Genomic DNA, 23,242 nt, shown 5'->3' on the forward strand with positions numbered 1-23,242 from the left:
CGATAATTATCTCTATTGTAAAAGACAGACTCACAGTAAGCTATTTTCTGAAGCAAAGGAGACAAATATGTTTCTTATACCAAGATTTATGCATGTTCTCCGGCTTTTAAACAACATCTTGAGAAAACAGACGTGAGGAGATGTATAGAGAAAATCAAAATGTACCAACAATTGAGTATGTGTACACACAAACCTCTCGAGTACTTCTCAGCATCCACATCTTCATTTGGTAGATAATAAAGAAATCAAATGTCTCTTTGATCCTTGGAAATTATTCCTCTTAAATCCACTTCTATGTATTATATACTCACACACTATTTCAGTGACCTTAGGAAACACAGCAGTATGTCTCGTGCCTTGTTTTGTGAGTAGCACAATGCCAGGAGATTATGTAAAGGAAGTAGATATTTTGCATACTTGTATTCAATTGTTGATGCCCAAAGTTTTAGCTATAAAATGACAGTTTAAGAAGATCTCAACAGGGCTGCATGTGGTGGGACACATCTTTAATCCCAGTACTCAGGAGGCAGAAGTAAGTGAATCTCTGTGAGTTCAAACCCTTCCTGATCTCCATAGCAAGTTCTAAGCCAAAATGATGATCCTGTCTCAAGAGCAAAGGAGGGAGGGAGAGAGAGAGAGAGAGAGAGAGAGAGAGACAGAGACAGAGACAGAGACAGAGACAGAGACAGAGACAGAGACAGAGACAGAGAGACAGAGAGACAGAGACAGAGAGAGACAGAGAGAGAGGGAGGAATCTTAGGCTTTTTGGTGGAACTTCAAAGATACTTTAGCACCAATGTCCTCATTTTACAGATGAAAAAAGAGAAAATTCAGATGAATGCAGAAATTATAACCTTAATCCATAATTTTAATTCTATTTTAATCACTATACATTCAGCTAGAATGAGCTTATCATTGGGATATCAAATATCTAAAGGGTATTATATTGTTCATCAGAATGAAGCTAGCTTTACATATTTCAGTGTATTGCAGTGAGCGAAGTCTCAATTTACATGCTAAGAATGATTGGTCGCCTGGCCTAAAGGCTAAGAGCCCTCTTAATCAGATGATTCAGCAGGCATTGGCAGTGACACCTACCCCAGCCAAGGAAATAATACCACATCAAGTGCTGCTTCTCTGCGAACACAGCCACCACAATGAGTGTGTGCAGGTAAATCCCTTCACACAGCATCCAAAAGTAGTTACAGCCCATCAGGTAATGATGAATGAACTGAGACACTTTGCAGCTCACCTGTGAGGGGGGAAAAGAGTGTTGTCTTAGCTTATGAAATCCACGTGTGAAGCAATCATCCAGTTTACTTCAGAAACCATGGGAAAAATTCTGTCCTGCACCCAAAACTGTGCACACTAGGGTGTCTGGTTTGCAGAATACTCTTTCGAACACTCATCCCATGATGGCTCTGAAGTTATTAACCACGTGCTCTATAAGTTTATGAGTCATGTGACATTCAAAACAATTAAAAACAAAAACAAAAAAAAAAACACCTCCCTCTTCTTAGTGGCTGACTGCCTTCCTAATGTGTTCTGGTTATCACATCATTATAAGTATAAACAGTCCACACATGCATCACTGTGTATCTATTTTGATTTTGGTTGTTGTTTTCTGTTAGAAAAACTTTGATAGCCTTATCAGCACTTAATTAAACATGTGTAAGTACTTGGTAAGTTTTGTAACTTTCACCCCAAAAGCATAAATAAAACTCACTAAGTAATCCTCTAATGAGCCTACGCACTGTCTAAATATAAAAATATGCGGTATTTTTATATCATAATAAAGATAAGGAACTGTAGTTTTGCTTCCTCTTTTCCTTGGCTTCCCACTTTCTCTTCTCTTGTAAAGGGACAAAGAAAGAAATCCAGTTGTCAGATAAAGAAAGCACAAAGGAGCTGAAAAGTATAGTAGGTCTTCCATTATCAAAGTAAGTAAACATGTTGCAATATGTGGAAATAATTAACTTCCAGTCTGAAATTTAATACCTATGCAGTGGTTATAATTTTTTGGAATAAATATTATGTTAGAAACCTAAAACTCCAGAAAACAAGTTTAGCCTTATTGCGAACTAGGAGGACTAGTATTTGCACACATGCAATCCTAGAGTGTTTGTGCTATTATCATTTATACATATCTTATCAAATTCTGGAATATTTCTGTGAGGCGTGCACTGTAAATGACCACACATCATATAGAGTTTTAAAAACTAGTACTAAAAAAGTGAAATTATTTGCAAATATTCATATAATATTAATCAGAGTTGTGCCCCTAAACAAAAGTTTGATTCTATTTTTATTTTATATGTAATAACACCTTCCTAAAGGATATTTATAACACCATTTTTTCATTTAATATGTGTGAAGAATTCATTTCTTAAATTGTAAAAAATGTAGTATCATATGTTTTATAAGATAATATTCAAGTCTCTTAAAGATAAAATAATTTTAACTACATATATTTGACTATATTTATAATGGATTTAACCTTCTACATATATTAATTAAATTTCTTATCTAATTCAATTTATTCTCATATTACTTTAAAGTTAATATAAACTATTATGAGGAAAAGCATTTAGGACATACTTCAAAAAATAATTCTGTGGAGGGTACTGATAACATTATCAGAAAATACTTTTTTCCTAATAATAAATTCACTGTACTTTAACATACTTTGTCTATTAGATATATATCTTCATGCATAAATACAAGAGTTTGAAACTCCTGCTGTGTTACAACATAAAATGGCAGAATGTCAGCCAGTGTTTTATTCTGCTAATTATATCCTGGTCTGTTTCCTGCCCTGGTGGCTTTAGAGAGGAACACAGCAAGATCAAACAACCCAGAAGCACATGTGCAAACAGTGGGAGAAACATCAGAACTTTGCAAATTACCTGAAGAAACACATAAGACACATACAAGAGTGTTATTTATTGACCCAATTGGTGGAAATGCCTTCCCTTCTATGATTTCAATAACTAGATAACATAATCCAGCAAACACAACTTGATGTGCTCAAAAGCACACACATACACATACACACACCACACCACACATACAAACACATGCCACACACACCACACCACACATACAAACACATACCACACACACCACACCACACATACAAACACATGCCACACACACCACACCACACATACAAACACATGCCACACACACCACACCACACATACAAACACATGCCACACACACCACACCACACATACAAACACATGCCACACACACCACACCACACATACAAACACATACCACACACACCACACCACACATACACACACACATATACACACACCACACCACACACATACACAGTATGCACACACACGTTAATATCCAAAGTTAGAGTTTTTGCCTCAGTGTCAAAATAGGTGACTCTAAAAGTGTGAATATTTCTGCTACATGTACACATATTTGAATCCAAGTATAGTTTACAATATCATGTATATATATCATGAATAATGTATATACATATAAGTTTTAGCATATATTTTAAAAATATGGCTTATAGGAAGAAGAATTCATTGGTGCTTATTGAGACAATGATTAGTAGCACATTCCAACATTTTACTTTAATGGAGTTTAACATCACTGTACATACAACACATGGAAATTCGTACCATCCTGCTTCTATTAATTTTTAATGTAAGCCTGATACCAAAACATAATTTAAACTCCCATTACATTTATTGCTGTCTTTCCTATATGTACTCAGTTGCACTGATTGCTCTTTAAATTGGACTGGGCAAACATTGTGCAGTCACAGTCTTATCGGCCACCAGCGTCAGAAGCTCACAGCCATGGCATGACCTGAAACTGTGGAAATACTAAAGGAAATTACCTTCCTGGTCCGCAGCATAGCTAAGATAGTTTCTGTGTGTTAAACCCAAGGTTCACACACACATTTATCTAATGATACACGTATTCCAGACCAGAGACCACCCACAACCCATGTCTCTTGCACCAAGCTACCACCATGTTTTTACTTACAGGATTTGTGGCCACCAAGGCCTGGTTGTTGGCCACTGCCGTGAGGTGAATGATTGTTACAATCGAGTTACAAACAAATGAAAAAAAGAGGTTTTTGTGCAAGGTGATCCGTTGGCAACTTAGGCTCCTATAAGGCAAAAGAAATGCAGCGTGTTGGTATCATAAAATGTTTCTGCATTTTGAATTAAATGTAATTCAAATGAGGTACACTTTCAATTCATAGAGGTTGCTCTAAGTTTGGAATAATTATTTTGTTTATCTATAACTTTTACTCAATAAAAAATTTAATTAGAGAAAAGTGCAGATGGAAATGAATTGCTTTCATAGTGATGTGGGAATGTAAGGATGGGAACTTGCCTGTGCAAAACCCCTGCATTAATTTATCTATTTAATTCAGAATACAATTAGTTATTTTAATTCAACCTGCAAAAAGCAGACGTTGAGATCCAATGAAGTTACACAATCAAGAACACACTAGTAGTGACCTTTGAATACTTCTGTTTACCCAAGACTGTCACACAGATAAAATGCCTCTCATTACACTGCACAGTCTGCTTTCCCTAAACAGTCAAGTGTCGTTCCTTGAGCTGATAATGACTATACTTACACTGACCAGTCAGGGGAAACATGTAATTGTATTTGGACTAACTGCATTGATGAAAATTAGAAATCACTGAGGATTGTTAGGGTCTCTTGATTGTTTTTCTGACTAGTGAAGATGTCCTCTGGATGTAAAAAGAAGTTGCCCCTTTACCATCTGTACAAAACAAAGAGAAACTGGCCTCATGAACGTCACACAGAGTAGGTTTCAGGAAAGGAGTCATTACAGTTGAGTGGCACAGCGTTTCTGATTTAACCCCTGGCCAATAGTCAATCAGAGACTTTTTTTAAAAAAACAGGGCTACCTTACCCACATTCAAAAGAAAATTCCAGCACACATTCCTTCATGAAGCAATTGAACACGGGTTAATTTAGGATTCCAAGTGGAAAAAATAATAAAAGGAAACCTGCATTAAGCTAACTGCTGACTGGCAAGGTTGAACACATGTGTAGAAACCCACGGGACATCATTTCATTGCAGAAAATGAAACCTCGTGTGCAGCTTACTAAAACTAATTCAGATAGTCATTCTAGAGAAACCACCTACACAATTCCAAGATTTCTACTTTGAAAAATGAAAGAATCCATATAATTTTGTCACTTCCCTGTACCTTAAAAAAACAGGATGTGAGCCGGGCGTGGTGTCACACGCCTTTAATCCCAGCTCTCAGGAGGCAGAGGCAGGCGGATCTCTGTGAGTTCGAGGCCAGCCTGGTCTACAAAGTGAGTCCAGGACAGCCAAGATTACACAGAGAAACCATGTCTCAAAAGATAAACAAAAACAAAACAAAACAAACAAAAAACCAGATTGTGTAGAAATTTAGAATTAGAATTCAGAATGCTTTCTATGTTTAAAAATACCATGTTTAGACTATTTTCCTTCTGAAATGTCTACAGCTCCGTGATTCTGTATTTAGCTGTACGGTTTTAAAGAAGGAGGAAGTCGCTGTAACCCAAACTACTGTGTACAGCTTGCCAATACGTGCTCGATGCTATTAGTGAACATTTATAAAGGTTTAATGGGTGAGATAGTTCTTAAAATAGCCACTGAGTGTAGCTGAGACAGTCATTTAATGGCAGGTGTTTGCAGCCATCTGCAATCCATCAAAGTAGAAAGAGCTACAATTTCTGGCTTCGTGCGACACTCGGTGAACTTGGCTTGACTTCTCAGTTCGTAGAAACAGTGAGGGAAGGAAGTCTCGGGTAACGTTTGACATGCAGAGTATTGAAGATTTTCCACAGAGCACAGGAACTGGAGAGAATTGTCGAGAGTAGCATAGTTCTCGCAATATAAAGAAATTTAACATTGAAAGGCATGCCTATTTCCAATAAAATGACAGCAGTGACATGATTCTGCTTGTTAACAATGAAGACAGCAGATGAGTAACATAGGCCTGCTTAAGGATTTCTTCTTACAGTAATTACACTAATATTGTGTGTAATTTACTTCCATAATGTATCACACTCTTATGATAGCAGTCATGAACATACCACTGTCTACTGGAAGCTTCCAGTAATTTTATGGAGGGCCAAGCATTGCATAGAAATGCATACACTTGCTTTTTGAGCTACGGAATTTAAGTAAATGAGCTATCAGCAGAAAAATATTTCCCTTTCTGGGGCTAGTTTGCCTTTTTCTGCTGAACACTTTTCTAATCTGAGTCATTGGATAAGACATATATCCTCCTCTTTAAAAAAAAAACATAGTTTTCAAATTATGATTAAAGATTAGAAAACACTGCTTTAAATGAAAATTTGAAGTGCTTTAAAGTAATTGAAAGCACACATTAAAGAAGTGTTTTATAAAATAGCAATACATGTGAGACCTGATGACAGAGGCCTGAAATCTTACCTATTTGGAAGGGCAGGGCAGGAGGATAAAAAGTTCAAGGCTAGCCTGGGAGACAGAGGGAGTTCCAGACCAGGTTTGATTACCTAATGAGATTCTCAATATAATTTAAAAAAAAAATCACTGTACTAGCAATACATTTCAGTGGCAAAGCATCAACCTAGCATGACAGGGCAATGGGTTCAATTTCCAATGTGGCAAATTAATTAGCTAATTAAAGTTAAAACTAAAAATAGTAATACTTTAATGCTGTAGTAAATAAAAATGGAAAGATAAAATCTGAGGAATATAATAATAACAGTGAATACATGGTAAACATGTATGTCGTCTGAAAATAAATAAAAATATGATATTAAAAATAATTGTAATTGTTGGTGTTAATGATATTCTCATAGGAAAAGGTTGGAAGAAATTAAAATGTTACACATAGTATGAAATTTTAGACTGCTTTTTGTCCTTGTGAACACCCTGCCCTTTCCTATCCTAGCCTATATGTCTGCTCCTCTCAGACAACTTCTCTTTCATGTGGCTGCCCCTTCCCCAATCTGTCTTGCATGGTGAAAACTTAGAAATGAGCAGCTGGCATGCGCTCTCTTCTGAAGGTGTGCTTGTGAGAGTCAGCGCACACAGCTCAAGGCAAAGGTCTCTGACCTGGCGATCCTGACACTCAGCTGAGCTGTCAAAACTGCTATCGTAAACTAGACCACTGCCCAATCAGTTCTCCCTCCGTAGTGAAAACACACCCCGCTGTCCAACTCTGTGGCCTCGCACTTGAGCCTCTTCCATGTCTGCCTCTAGGCACCACACAGAGAGCAAGCACAGGAAGATGTGATCTGTAAGCCGCCTCTATCAGGGCCTAGTGATAAAAAATAAAGGGTTCTGGTCCATACAGTGATTCCTAGCTTCCTTTTAAACACAGTCATTAACACATGTGTGTAGATCGATGCAGATAAAAATCAACTTATAAATGAAAAAATTTTTAATGTCATTGTTAAGCAAATGAGTGATTTGCTTAACCAAATACGCTAAATATTTGAGATATATACATATAAGCTTTGTCGTGGGGGCTGCAGCGTGACCACAGAATAGAAAGTGTGGTTAACCGAGTCTGGGTTGGTTCCACTTCATACTCCTTTCTGGTATCATTTTGGAAAAATCTTTCATGATGCTGTCTACACAAGAAAAGTTATCTAGGCAATTGGAGCAAGTGTGGCGGTAACACCAGCCTGATAGGTGCCGTTTCATCTCTCTCCATTAGAACAATTTTACACAGGTAGCATCAAGTCAGGACACGTGGTTCTGAAGGGGCTTTTGAAGCCTAAACTATCCCTCCCAGCATGCATTTGAGCAAGTTTCCAGCATCTAATCCCATAATCCTTATCTATACTGGAGGGATCATCGTGGGATCGCCTTGAAGGTTAAGTGTGGCTAGCCATGACATGCATCTAACACAACCTTTAACCTATGGGGAACTCATATTAATTTTTCATTATTTTTAGCATCACTAGGACATGGTTAATTTTAATTGCACAGCCAATAGTTTCTTGTACACAAATGGTAAAATGGCATCAAATTCTATCTCAGTAATAGAAAACTGCTTCAACAGTAAAAAAAAAAAAATTTAAAAATTTAAAAATTAAAAAAAAAACCAAAACATTTAACCATAGTGTTTAGTCAGTTGCTATTGATGCAATAAAACACCATGACCAAAAAGCCACCTAAGGAGGAAACAGTTTATTCGATTTACACTTTCACATTGCTATTCATCAGCAAAGGAAGTCAGGACAGGAACTCAAGCAGGACAGAAATCTAGAGACAGGAGCTGATGCAAAGGCCATGAAGGGATGCTTCAATTTTATTAAAAAGATAACTATATTTGAAGAGTTGTTAAGCTAGAGTCATTTTCTTAATAACTCTTAAAACATCGTTATCTTTCAATAAAATTAAAGAGGGTTGTTCAAGTCATGCATCTAGTTGATGACCTATTGAACCGGAAAGTTTTGAGGATGCAATGAGGATTTTATTTACTTTATTATCCAATTAATACTGTTTGTTGTTTATAGTTATCTGCTGGCCACTGTTTCTGGATTCTAGGGAAACAGTTGTGAACTGGTCAGAGCGAGACCCCAATGTTATTTTTATCACAGTGAGAAGCAAACAGACCCATGAAGTGATGTCATTCTTAATATTTTTGCTCTTTTTTAAAAAGTAAAAGATTATGACCAAAGTAAATGGCCTACTCAGGACTAACCCAACCAGGAGAAGATAGTAGAGACATGGATTTTAGGTAGAGAAGTTATTCTTAGTTAATTTGGTGTTCTGAGGAAGAGGGAGACCAGACGGAAGAGCGTAAGGCAGATATACACCTTTGTACAGCAAAGAAAATGAAAGAGATTAACTTACAAAATGTTCGCTTCATTCTGTGGGATCTTAGTCCATTATTATGCTTATTTTTCTGTTTTTCTAATGGAAAGCTATATATATATAAATATAAATATATACATTCAACTGTAACTACTCTATTTTTCTAATTATCCTCATCTTTAAGATCTCAGTTTTAGGGGACTGGAGAGATGGCTCAGTGGTTAAAAGTACTGCCTGCTCTTCCGAAGGACCTGGGTTCAATTCCCAGCACCCACATGGCAGCTCACAACTGTCTGTAACTCTAAGATCTGACACCCTCACACCAATGCACATAAATTTAAAATTAAATAAAAAATTGTTTTTAAATCTGAGTTTTTTGACATCTTAATACACTACCAGAAAGTGTCGCAGTATGGTGTCTATTCATTCAAAGGTTTTTCATTTCCTAACTGCTAAAATGATGCTATAATTCTTGGGGAGGCGGGATTCTTTGAGTTTCTCATATACAGTCGCACCTGTGTGCATGAAGACTGAAAAGGATGCCCTCTCACTAGACAAGTCTCCTAGTAGAGGGAGGGGAACACCAACCCACTCACAAAAATTTGGATTCAAAAATCACCCTGCCTACAAGATGTTCAGGGATAAAGATAGAGCAGACGGAGAGAATGTCCAACCAGTGCCTGGCCCAACCCAAGACACACCCCATGGGGGAGAACCAACCCCTGACTCTATTAGCATCACTCTGTTATGTTTGCAGACAGGAGCCTAGCAGAGCTGTCCTCTGAGAGGCTCCACCCAACGTTGCCTCGAAACAGATGCTGAGAGTCACAGCCAAATATTGGGCAAAGCACGGGGAGTCTGGTGGAAAAGCAGGGAGGCAGGGGGGGAGGACAAAAGGACCTGGAGGGGACAGGAGCGTCACAAGAAGACCAGCAGAGCCAACTGACCAAGGCCTGCGAGACTGAGGCACTAGCCATGGACCTTGCATGGACTGGACATGGGCCCCCTACAAAGATGCAGCTGATGGGTAGCTCAGGCTACATGTGGGGCCTCTGTTGAGGGGAGCAGGGGCACTTTCTGGCATGAACTATCTTGGCAGCTTTTCGATTACTTCCCCCTGGCAGTCCTGCCTTGCAAGGCCACAAGGAAGAGATCTGCTGAGTCCTGATGCAACTTGATGAGCTGGGGTGGGTGGGTGGGTAGCGGGACTCCCCGTTTCTAAGGAATAGAGAACAGGGTGGGGGAGAAGGGAGAAGTGGGAGAGAGGGACGGAGGGGAGGATGGGGAGGGAGAAGCCATGGGGCTACCACTAGGATGTAAAATAAATGAATAAGTAAATAAATAGAAAATAAATTATTTATGTCTGCAAGACTACAAGATTACAAAGTGCATTCACTTCAGGAAGAAAATAACTTTCATAATATGTTCTCTTTGAACTACAAGATTTTAATACATTTAAATATCTGTATGGTTGTGTGCAAAGCAATGTTCTGCCAGCTTAGCTAAAATAGTTCTTTGTCATTCTATGTAATTTTAATTTAGACACAAATAACATTTTAGTTAAAATTTTTCAAGAAACTACACAAAATATAGATAATATTTATAAAATATCAATAAACATTTATCTTTAGCATATATATGTAGCTTCAAACTATTCAGTTATTTCCTAAAAGAATCCCAGTTCTCAGTAGGAGATTTACTTATATTTCCATACATGATACTCTCCTCAGTTAGCCACTAGCAACAGTTATTTAAGAGTTGAAGTGGTTTTTACTGAGCAAAATCATTACCTCTTGCCCTACACTGTCCTTATCCAAGTATAATACTCTAATGTGAAAATGCAATTTTATTCCATAAAAATATACTTAGCTGAGCAATACAGTTTTCAATATGCTTATTAAACTACAGCTTGGAGTCTCCTTGGAGATAAACGGAGTATGATTTGATAAACAACACTAAGAAAAGCATTTAGGCAAACAATATGCAGTGTTAAGCTAGAGGAAGCATAGGGCGCATGCAGATGGCATCGTATGCTTCAGAAACGACGTACATAGAACTTGCAAGAGAACGAAGAGATCACAAGACCCTGGAGAACGAGGATGAGGTGGGTGAGCTTCGACAGGCATGCTATCCCACAACCCTGGATGACTGCAGAGTCAGCCCTTTCACACTCCTGACAGATCAAAAGCAAGGTCAAAAGTCGTTAAAGGAGCCACACCTAAGTGATTGTTCTGGCTTCCCAGGCAAAGATATCAGACAGATTTGTAAAGCAAGACTCAGTTCAGGGTTCCTTTGATCCTCAGTCATCTTAAAGACTGAATTGTATATGATTCTGAAGAAAAATTATAGCTATAAGGAAAAGCTATTCCTGCTTTAATTCAAAGGAAATGTGAAGAAGAAATGAAATAGAAGGTCATAAAAAATGTTCAGATTCGATCTAGGAGCAAAGGTGAAAGTCGGGGTTATGCGTCTTGAAGCGTAAATGTACAAAGCATATAAACATGTGCATAGCCACTGCACGGCTATCTCACTGCGTTGAGAAAGCGTGACTCACCAACAGGATTTTTTTTTCTGTATTTTATTTGGAACTCGTGTCAATAACCCAGAAAGATAACTTCTGCATGCTTGAAAATATTCAACTTGCTTTTTAAAAAGTTGAAATTAGCATCTAAACCTTCAGCAAAGATGTTCTTTTGAGAAATCAAAGCAAATTGAAAAAAAAGATAGAAAAGAAAACAAACCGTATTTTCCCTGACACGTGAGATAGATACCGCACACCCTCTTTTATGTTGGCATCTTTTATCTGAGCTGAAAGTAAGAGGCAGGTTTGCTATGCATTCAGTTTTTGCACAGCAATTAAAACATAATTTGTAACTAATTCCAGGAAAGTTTTTTTTTTTATCTAGAGAGTTCTGCTCTGTTTTTCCAAGATTATTATGAGTAAGACATTGCCTCGGAGGGCTTGGCAAACCCCAGAGTTATGGCTCTGTCTCTTCCCCCCCCCCTTTCTGTTCTCTTTCTTTTAATCTCTTGCTCTGACTCTACTTTAATTGGCTCTAATATAAAACAAATCTATCTGGTGGACAGCTTCTCATGTTTTCTGTTTCTAATTTGAAGCATGGGGTGAGTAGTAGACTGTTGTCTTCCCTTTCTAAACAAAACATAACAAACTGTACCCTAAATCAACATTTTGTCTAGTTCTTGGTTTTTATGAGGGTGGGTCAGTGACCTTGATTACTTAAGTGGGGGGAAAGAATTTGCTCTACCGAAGACGAACTGAAGACGACTGCAGTAGGAGGGGTTGAGTTAAGCAGCAGAAGGAACATGTTAATGGATTTTCACACACACCGTGATTTTATCTAAAACATGGGCTTCTCTAGAAATTGTTTCCAGGTTGGTTACTTGGCATGACACTAATAATTTCTATCATCCAAGCCTGCCTATGAACATGCTTCATGCAGCATTTAAATCTGAAAATTTCTGAGCTACCCAGGCTTTCTTTGATTTATCTGCAGTCTGCCATCTTATTTTCCTTGGATATTCTATGGGTCAGAATTCAGAGTCATGGTCAAATGGACAAATTGGACAATAAAGCCAAGGAATTTGTCATAAGTTAGAGATAAAGTACTGACAAGTCGGTCCTGGATGTAAACTACAAAGCCTTCTATGCCTTTGTTCGTCAAAAGTTTATTGAGCTCCAATTTCATGCAAGATGCTGTTCTAAGGGCTGGGGTGTGTGAAGAACCAAAACCAAAAATGGTTCCTGCTCTCCTGAACCTAATTGTGTGATATTTTATATTATCTTTATTACATTTTGTTTATTTAGGTGTGATGCTTGCTTGTTGTTCAACATATTTCTAGCCATAGTTTTTTTTTTTTTCTGAAGTGATTGTATTGTTAATTCGGTTCACAAAAACATTCATTCCATGTTTGCTTTCTTTTACAAGAACATTATATCATTTCTTTTTAAATATTGTACATAGGATACTAGAAGCTTTACTTTTCCATTTTTATTGTAAGGATCTTATAGTGTACTTACTAGGACTAAGTAGATAAACTGAGAACTTTTAATGGACTAATTAGCAATAATGATAGCAGTGCCCATCACTGGGAACATTTTATTCTAATAAGGCACCACTCAGCACCTCATCTCACTGGCAATGCTGACACTATAGGAGCCCTAAGCACAAAACAGTGGTGTGGATGATAATGCTGTATGCATGGCAAAGATGTGAAACAGCATCAGAGAAACAAGAGAAATCTCACCATGCTCTGATACATCTGTCCATTAATGATGTCTACACATATAAAAAGTATTCAAAATGCTATATGAGGGTATAACTTGAGCATTAGTCTATTTCACCTAAGGCCTGTATAGTAACAAAGGAAATTATTTTTGTTTTGTTTCTTTCTGCTCAAACTACCTATAATTTAAGAATATTTAATTGACGAAGATTTCAGAAGGTGGAAAGACTTCCCATGCTTGTGGATTGGGAGAATCAACATAGTAAAAATGGCCATCTTACCAAAAGCAATCTACCGATTCAATGCAATTCCCATAAAAATACCTACATGGTTCTTTACAGACCTTGAAAGATCAATTCTTAACTTCATGTGGAAAAACAAAAGACCCAGAATAGCTAAAACAATCCTGTACAATAAAACTTCTTCTGGAAGAATCTCCATCCTGGATCTCAGGCTGTACTATAGAACAACGGTAATAAAAACAGCATGGCACTGGCATAGAAACAGGCTGGTTGAGCAATGGAATTGAATCAAAGACCCAGAAATAATTCCACACACGTATGGAGACTTGATTTTTGACAAAGAAGCCAAATCCATACAATGGAAAAAAGGATAGCATCTTCAACAAATGGTGCTGGTCTAACTGGATACCTACATGTAGAAAAATGGAAACAGACCCATATTTATCACCCTGCACAAAACTCAAGTCCAAGTGGATTAAAGACCTCAACATAAAACCAGACACACTAAATCTGTTAGAAGAGAACCTGGGGAAGAGCCTTGAGCTCATTGGCACAGGAGACAACATCCTGAAAAGAACGCCAATAGCTCAGGTTCTAATGTCAGCAATTAATAAATATGACCCCATGAAGCTGGCAGTGCAAGCAGAGGACATGGACCCCCTGTTTGGTGTAGCCAATGGACAGCTCATTCTCCACATGGGGACAGGGGCTGGAACGGGGACTGCCTCTGACAAGATCTCCGGTGCTGGGAATTTCATCACTGTCCTTCGGCAGAGAGGCCCTGTGGGAACACTGAGGAGGGGGGGTAGACTGTCTGGATGAGACCTGACAAGCTGTGGTCAGATGGTGGGGAGGAGGCCCCCACATGTCAGAGGTCCATGGGAGGGGACTAGATTGGAGGGGGTGAGGGAGGGAACAGAAAGTTAAGAGGGAGAGGATGACAGTCTGGATGTAAAGTGATTATAATAATTAAAAAAGAATATTCAAGTCAAAGATAATAGCTAAGTCAAACAGAAAGATTGAGAAGATTAGTTCTTTATGGGGAAATAAGTAAAGGTAAGAGTTGGACTTGACGATATCTTTATGGCCTTCTAGTTTACAATTTCTACCTATTGAAATTCTGTTCCCCAAAGAAGCATCCTTTTCAATGGCAGTATCATATCACAAATCTCTGAGTGATGGGCCTTTCTTCCTTCATGTTCCTACAGTCCTTTGCAGCACTGCATTAGTGCTTCTTAAAATTGCCAGCTAGAACATGAGGATAGTGGTGGGTAATTACACAAATATAGTCCACAAATGCCAGGTATCAGGTGAGTTTATGATGTGGAACAGATTCCATCGCGCAGGGAAGCCCCTCAAGCAGAAAGGTAAACAACTCAAAATGGCCTCAGGCAGTACCTGAAACTGACCATATTCACTAGGCCCCTCCATGGACGGTGAAAGGAACAAAAGTGAAGGGCTCCTCTCAGACTAAGTTGAGACCAAACTGCAAAAAAGACCTTCAGAGAAAGCATGCTGAAAAGACTCTGAGATCAGATCTGGGAAAAGCGGAAACCAGCCCAACTACCTGAAACAGATTTAGACTAAATGAGTCACCTGAACAGTGAACTCTCCAACCTACTGAGCTGCCTGCAGGCTGCACAGTGTGCTCTGGGTTTCCAGATTTGTGAGCTATCACCTGGGTTGGGGTGGGCCTTGGTGATGCAGCTTCTGAGTCATTTCTGCTCCTGTCAGTAACTCCTCACCCATATTCATGTAGGTGACTCCAATATAACTCATTGGTTCACCAGGTTGGACTTGGTGGTATCTGTGCTTTCACTTTATCGTGGCCTCCCTATCTGGGCAGAGTAGATGCATATATAGTGTCTCCCCAGGAAAAGTTTTGTTACACAACAGTCTACTTAAAACATAATGGCTCACTTTGGAAAATGAAAAATCAGAATCAGGCAAAACACACACTACTAAGTTTTGAAATAGCCAGGTGGTGGTGGTGGACACCTTTAATCCCAGCACTTGGGGGCGAGGGGCAGAAGCAGACAGATCTCTGTAAGTTCGAGGCCAGCCTGGTCTACAGAGTGAGTTCCAGGACAACCAAGGCTGCACAGAGAAACCCTGTCTCGAACCGCTCCCGCACCACCCCCAAAAAGCCCATGCTTTTTAAAAATGTCTTGCCCCATTTGTTAAAATTATGTCCAGATTCAAATGTGTGCCTTTCATACTAACTCACTGTCTTTTATAAAGTCCAGCAAAGAAACAGTTCACTATAATTTGGGTATAAACATTGGGTATAAGCAAAGTAATTATTTGTAGTCTTTTAATATTTTTTGTAGAGGCCAAGAACAAATATCTACCAAATTTCTTAAATTGGCAGATAACTCATTTGATTGCAATTGTGTGGCATTATATCATTTTTAAACCTTTTATTGATTGTGAGTTTCATATCATCTACCCCACTCCCATTCATTTCCCCATTCCTTTGTGTCTGCCCTCTATCCTTGCACCTCCCTCACAAAAGAAAAAGGAAAAAGGAAAGAAAACATTAAAAAAAAATCTTGTCATGGAAGCTGTAGTGTGTGTCACAGCGTGTCCTACAATACACCCTTTCATCCACACATCTTTACTTGCATTTGCAATTGTTCATTTCAATGAGTCATTGGTCTGGTTCACGGCCTCTGGCCTTTTCCATGCTATCAATATACTGGATCCTCACCAGGACTCCTCTCAGATATCCTGTTGTTGCTCTGTGTCATAGAGAGTCTGCAACCTTGGATCTGCAGGACTGTCCCTTTCACACACTCTGGCAGTTTATGGATGGCGTAGATGTTGGGGTGGGCCAACTCAAAGCCCTGGACCTGAGCCTGGGTGGTAGCTGAGTTGATCAGCCTCCCAGCTTCTCCACACAACCAGAGCAAGCTTTCCAGCAGCACTGTCCTGGCTAGTTCACCCAGTGCTGAAGCCTGTGAGGGGATAGGCCAGCTCTCCCAGTCTCACACCCTCAGGCCGCCTTGCCTGAGCCTTCACCACCAGGGCCAGCTCTGCTGTGATGCCCAGGCAAGACGCAGAGCCTGCTCTTCCGAGTGTTGTAGCAGATAAGGGGCAGGGACAGCTCTCCTGCTCTCATGAACTGGGGGCCGACTCTCCCACCTGCCTCCAAGGGGCACAGGGTAAGATAGGATGGAAGGCATCACTCACTCTCACACACCACCTCACAGCAGAGGAGTGGTGGGGCCAGATCTCCTGTGCTTGTGCAGTTGGGGCTAAGTCACCCCCCCACCCCCACCACAGGGTCCAGCTCTACTATGCCAGGTGCAGGGCCCACTCTCCCTGGACTACGCCATCAAGGGGTGGGGCCAGCTTCCCAGAGTGCCTCGGGCAGTGAGGGGTCGGGCCAGCTCTGCACAGCCCTTGGACATCAACATGGTCCCAGTAGTAGCCCAGACCAGGACATCTATATGGTCTTCAATGGTGACATGAGCCACAGGTGTTGACACAGACCCCTGCTGCTGCATGGTCACAGACCGAGACATGGCCCTCAGTAGCAGCGTGGTGCTAGGACTTCACCATGGCCTCAGGTGGCTGGGCAGACTGCTCACATCCAGCAGGCGCTCTCCACCCTCACATCTCCAGCTCCTCCTCTTTTTCATAATGCTCAAACCTTTCCGCTCTTCTTACTCTCCCACCTGTCACCACATGCTTGCACATTGTAGTGGCTCTCACTGCAGGCAGGCCATGGGCTGGCAGGCCACTGAGTGTCTTCCCTGGCCTGTGCCTCGTATAGCGTTGTTTTTAAGAGCAAAAGTTTAGCAGATATCAAATACTTGTGTTTATTTCATATGAATTGTTGTTATTGTTGTTGTTTTGGTTTGGTTTGGTTTTTTCAAGACAGGGTTTCTCTGTGTAGCCTTGGCTGTCCTGGACTCACTTTGTAGACCAGGTTGGCCTTGAACTCATAGAGATCCGCCTGCCTCTGCTTCCCAAGTGCTGAGATTAAAAGCATGCATTGCCACCACCCAGCATGAATTATTTTTTCTTATAAGTTTTTTATTTAAACCACATAATTTCTTCTCAAACTCAGAAATCCACCTGCCCCTGACTCCCAGGTGCTGGGATTAAAGGCACATTCCACCACTGCCTGGCTTCTCCTCCTTTCTTATTATTCAAACTCTATTTCTAACTATTTGGACTCAAGGGGTCACATTTCTAATACTATATTTCCTCATCTTTTATGACTTAACATAATGGGCTATTTATATATAAAGCATAAACCAGTATTTGGGACAGCATGAAATTTTTCTTTGGGAATTAGGCTTGTTTTTGTCCATTGTATATTTGAAACTAATGTATTCCAGATGAACATATAATATCAGCTTTGAAAAAGTGATTTCCATAGATAAATAATTTGGAGGTTTTAAATCTTACCCTTTAAATATCTGTTGGATGGTGTTTGCTTTTAGAATAAAAAATATATAAGTAGAGATATAAAAACATTAAGCCAGAAACTCTTTCAAATTCATATCAATGATAGTTTGCCTTTATAAATTTCTTTTGCATGAAAATACTTTCATAAGTACCAGCTTCTTTGACGTTACATATTTTAACTTAAAGGTTATTTGTTCTAATTCTCATTACAAAATTACTTCTTCATCCACACATTCTTGGGTTTTAAAAGAACATTATTATAACTCCTCAGGTCCAGCTATGAAACCAAAATAGGAACAACTGACTATAACATTCTTTGTGTATATGAATGTGCTCAGCACGTTGTTCATGAGTGGGAACACGCACAAGTGTATGTGTGAGTGCCTGAGGAGGACACCCGTTGACATCACACATCTTCCTCAATCACTCTCTAAATTGCTTTTCAAAATGGTATGTTCCTTTGATCCTGGAGCTTATCAATTTGGCTAGACTGGCTGTCCAGCAGAACCACGGAGTTCTTTCTCTATCTCCCCAGCACTGGGATTACAAGCACCAGTTTCCTGCTCCCAGCTCTTAACATGGATGCTGAAGATCCACAGTCAAGTCCTCATGCTTATGTTGAGAGCTCTTTACCAGCTGAGTCATTCCTCTGACCCGCATGTCAACATTCACAAGAAGTTAGAATGTGATTTCTGTCTGTCTATTGATATCTATGTGTTCACTATATTTTGGTTAGCTGTTAAGAGGTTTTTTAATTAAGCCACATATTTTGTTCTCTATGTTACTGTATGAACTCTATCCATAATTAAATATTTGTACCCAAGATGGTATGCTCCTGTTGCTGTACATCTTAATTCTTTATGGCAGCATTTCTTGTACTTTATGATATAATCAAAACAGATATTGTTTGCCTTAACTTCTCAATCTCCTTGATAACTCATTTATTATGCAAATGTTTTCTCCATTGAGAACTGAATGAATGAGCAGTTTGACTTGAGATTTAGACTAATACTGTACTTTTCCTGGTCCAGTTTGGCTTCTGTATTGATTACCTTGGCAGACACACTTGCCTCATAAGCCCAGTGAGCATTTATTTTATTAACTCTTAGATTTTTTTTCACATAAAGAAGTAGTATTAAGGAATTTCTGAAATTTGTGGACAAATGGATTGAACTAGAAATTATCATACTGAGTGAATTAATCCATAAGCAGAAGGAGTCAAATGTATATACCCACTTATATCTGGACACTAGCCCAAGGGGCATGTCCTGTGAAAGTCTTCACTTACCAGGAAAGTGAGACAGAGGGGAAGACTTCCTATTGGGACTCTAGGTGAGAGAAGCATGGGAGAATGGGGAAATAGAAGGATCCAGAGGGTCCTAGAAACCTACAAGAAGAACTCTATGATGGGTGGATCTGGGCCCAGGGGCTCTGCTCAAGCTATGGCTCCAACCAAGGACAATACATGCAGTAAGCATCAAACTCCTACCCAGATCTAGCCAATGGACAGGACATTCTCCACAGTTGAGTGGAGAATGGTGTCTGACTTTCACACGAATTCTGGTGTTCCATATTTGACCACGTCCCCTTAATGGGGAGGCCCAGTAGCACTCAGAGGAAGATTGCAGGCTACCAAGAAAAGACTTGATACCTTAGGATCATGTACAGGGGGAGGAGGTCCCCCTCAGTCACAGTCATAGGGAGGGGAATAGGGTGAAAGTGGGAGGGAGGGAGGAATGGGAGGATCCAAGGGATGAGATAACAATTGAGATGTAATATGAATATTATCAATAAAAAAGAAAAGAAAAAGACGTAGTATTAATTTTGCTTTTCATTTTGGGGGTACTTTACTGACATCTTTGCTAAATCAAAATTGTAAGAGGGCACATGGCCTAGAATTCCAGGAGACCACTGTTTTCTTTCTTACTACTGACTTTGGAATGCAGTGTAATTGCTATTAACTTTATCACCTTCAGAAATTGAATGTCCTCGAATGCTTTGGCTTATTACATGAAAAACAGAGACAGTTTAATCTGAAGAGTCTCAGCTGGAATGGTTGTTAATTTAAAGAGATTTTTATCTCTCAAATACTTTTAAATTTTTACACCATGTCCACTGTAATTAATTACAGCTTCAGTAAGGAATTCAGGAAGAGTCCACTGAGAAAAGGATCGAGTATAATTCCCAGATATTGAACATCTAACCAGGGTAGGGTGTCAGAGAAGATAATAGGCTGGATTCATTAATACTGTCATGTTCATATAAGGGCCAGTAAAAAGCATTCTCATGTTTTTAGGCAGAAAATAGCAAGTAAGGTCTGCATTTGGTGCAATTTTTAGAAGATTATCTACAGTTGAATAAAGAAAGATGATTTATAAGCTATTAGAACAGCATCTGGGTGTGGTGGAACACACCTTTGATCCCAGCATTCGGGAGGCAGAGGTAGACAAATCTCAGAGTTTGAAACTTGCCTAGACTACATGCAGTTTCTGGCCAGCAATGGCTACACAGTGAGTCCCTGCTTAAAAAAAAATAAATGTTTTAAAAATTCTACATACAAAATAATTGGTAGTAATGGTATAAGAGACAATGCAAACTGGGTTTGGTAAGAACAGAAAATGGACTATCAGCAGAAATGAATGGACTCCCAATTATTGCTGAATTTCTTATGATGTCACCAGAAACTCAGTTGCATTCATCAGAAATTTACCAATAATTTGAGAGCCCATTCTCTTTTCATTCCCCCTTATAGACAGGGTAAGAATACTGTCTTGGATTTCAAATAGTTTGGTTGTTACAAATTCGTTCTGAAAATATTACTTTTAAAAGACTTTTGAATTGAAATAGTTCAAGAAGCACAAAACCACATATCTTTGACCAAGAAATTGCAAGGCTTTGAAAAATATATAATATTTTCATAATAAAACTAAAAATATATTGTGAAAACTGTGGCTAGAGAGATACATCAGTGACTCAGATCATTGACTCTTGCTGAGAATCCAGGTTAAGTTCCCAGACCCACAGAGAGGCTCACACATGTCTGTAACTGCAGCTCCAGAGGATCTAATGCTTCTTCTAGTGCCTGTGAGTAACAGACATGCCCGTGGCACACAGCACATCTTTATGGAAATCAATGTGGTAGTTCCTTAAGAAGATGGGAATCAATCTACATCAAGATCCAACTATACCACTCTTGGACATATATCCAAAGGATGCTTCACCCTACTCCACAGACACTTGCTCAACCATGTTCATAGCTGCTGAATTAATAATAGCCAGAAATTGGAAACAGCCTAGATGTCCCTCAACAGCAGACTAGATAAAGAAAATGTGGTGTTCCCATTATCGTCCACCCAGAGGAGGCTGGTGGGCCCATCAGAGCAACTCTGTTCAAGAATCTTTCTGCCCACTCCCCAGATGCCTGGGTCACAAACAGAGAGCCAACAGAGAGTGAACTTATCAAAAGGGTTTAGGGCTTGGGACTGAAGCCCCATTGTCTGTACCTATCCCCAAACTCTCTGACCATAAGAGACCACCAAACCTGCTAACACTAGAAACATCACAATAGGTCGGTATAAGAACACAAGCAAAAATTCCCAGGGTCATTTGATACCTCCAAAAACCAACAGTTCCACCATGACAACAAGCCTTAGAGATACTATCATACCTGGTGCACAAGAAAAAGATTTTAAATCTGAAGTTATGAAAATGATAGAGGCCTTAAAGGAGGAAAATAAATCTCTCAAACTAGAACAGTAATATACAAAGAAAGAAGTGAAAGAATTGAACAAATCACTTAAAAATTAGTAAAAGACAGGAAACTACAATCAAATAGGAGAAGGAAATGAATAAAATAATTCAAGACCAAAAAACGGAGATAAAAGCAATGAAGAAAACACAATCTGAGACAATCCTGGAAATGAAAAACCTAGGGAAGAGGAAAGGAACTACAGACGCAAACGTCACCAACAGAATACAAGAAATAGAAGACAGAATCTCATGGGTAGAAGATATGATTGAAGAAATAGATACAACAGTCAAAGAAAATATTAAATATAAAAACTCCTGACAAAGAACTTCCAAGAAACCTGGAACACTATGAAAAGACCAAACCTAAGAATAATAGGAGTAGAAGAAAAAGAAGACTCCCAGCTCCAAGGCCCAGAAAATATTTTCAACAAAATCATAGAAGAAAACTTCTTTAACCTAAAGAAGAAATGCCCATAAATATACAAGAAGCCTACAGAACGTCAAATAGATTGGACCAGAAAAGGAAATCCCCCTACCACATAATAATTAAAACACTAAACATACAGAACAAAGAAAGAATATTAAAAGCTACAAGAGAAAAAGGTCAAGTCACATATAAAGGCAAACCTATCAGAATTATACCTGACTTCTCAACAGAGACTATGAAAGCCAGAAGGACCATGGATTCCAAGTCAGACTACTATACCCAGCAAAACTTTTAATCACCATAAATGGAGAAAACAAAATATTCCATGAGAAAACAAAATGTATAGAGTACCTAGCCACAAATCCAGCCTTACAGAAGATACTAGAAGGAAAACTACAACCCAAGAAGGCTAACTTTACACAGGAAAACACAGGAAATAAATAACCCCACATCCACAAAACCAAAACAAAGGAAACACACACACACTCTCTCTCTACCACCAACAACATTAAAAAAAAAAAAAGAACCAATAATGACTGGTCAATAATATCTCTCAAAATCAATGGTCTCAACTCCCCTACAAAAAGACACAGGATAACAGAGTGGATGCAAAACACAGGACCATCATTGTGCTGTATACAAGAAACACACCTCAGCAATAAAGATAGACATTACCTCATAGTAAAGGGATGTAAAAAAGTATTCTAAGCAAATGGACCCAAGAAACAAGCTGGAGTAGCCATTCTAGTGTATAATAAAATAGACTTTCAACCAAAACTAATCAAAAGAGGTGGGGAAGGACACTTCATACTCATCAAAGGAAAAATGTGCCAAACACAAAAGAATACACCTTCTTCTCAGCACCTCATGGAACCTTCTGTATATACTTAGTCACAAATCAAACCTCAACAAATACAAGATTGAAATAATCCCTTGCATCTTGTCAGACCACCTTGGATTAAAGATGGAACTCAACAACAACAGAAAGAAACAGAAAGCCTACAAACTCAAGGAAACTGAACAACTCCCTACTCAGTGACCTCTGGGTAAGAGGCAACATTAAAAAAATAAATTAAGAACTTCCTAGAATTCAATGAAAATGAAGGCACAGCATACTCAAACTTATGGGACACAATGAAAGCAGTGCTAAGAGGGAAAGTACATAGCACTAAGTGCCTTTATAAGGAAATTGGAGAGATCTCATACTAACAACTTAACAGCACACTTGAAAGCTCTAGGGAAGTAAAGCTGACATAGTCAAGAAGAGCAGATAGCTGTAAATCACTAAACTCAGGGCTGAAATCAACAAATTTGAAACAAAGAGAACAA

At 39.1% G+C, this 23,242-nt stretch overlaps 1 protein-coding gene across 2 annotated transcripts in view; it reads right to left on the bottom strand.

Annotated features, from left to right (window-relative positions):
* CALCRL (calcitonin receptor like receptor) overlaps positions 1-23,242 on the bottom strand; it is a 109,170-nt gene that overhangs the window by 19,541 nt on the left and 66,387 nt on the right. For both annotated transcript variants that reach the window (XM_084798925.1, XM_084798924.1), the window contains 2 exons: positions 4,018-4,144; positions 1,099-1,252 (listed from right to left, as the gene is read on the bottom strand). In XM_084798925.1, the coding sequence (XP_084655051.1) occupies positions 1,099-1,252; positions 4,018-4,144 (281 nt within the window). The remainder of the gene's footprint in view (positions 1-1,098; positions 1,253-4,017; positions 4,145-23,242) is intronic.

This window comes from Acomys minous (assembly GCF_964271855.1).
Source record: "Acomys minous genome assembly, chromosome: 10".
Taxonomy (NCBI): domain Eukaryota; kingdom Metazoa; phylum Chordata; class Mammalia; order Rodentia; family Muridae; genus Acomys; species Acomys minous.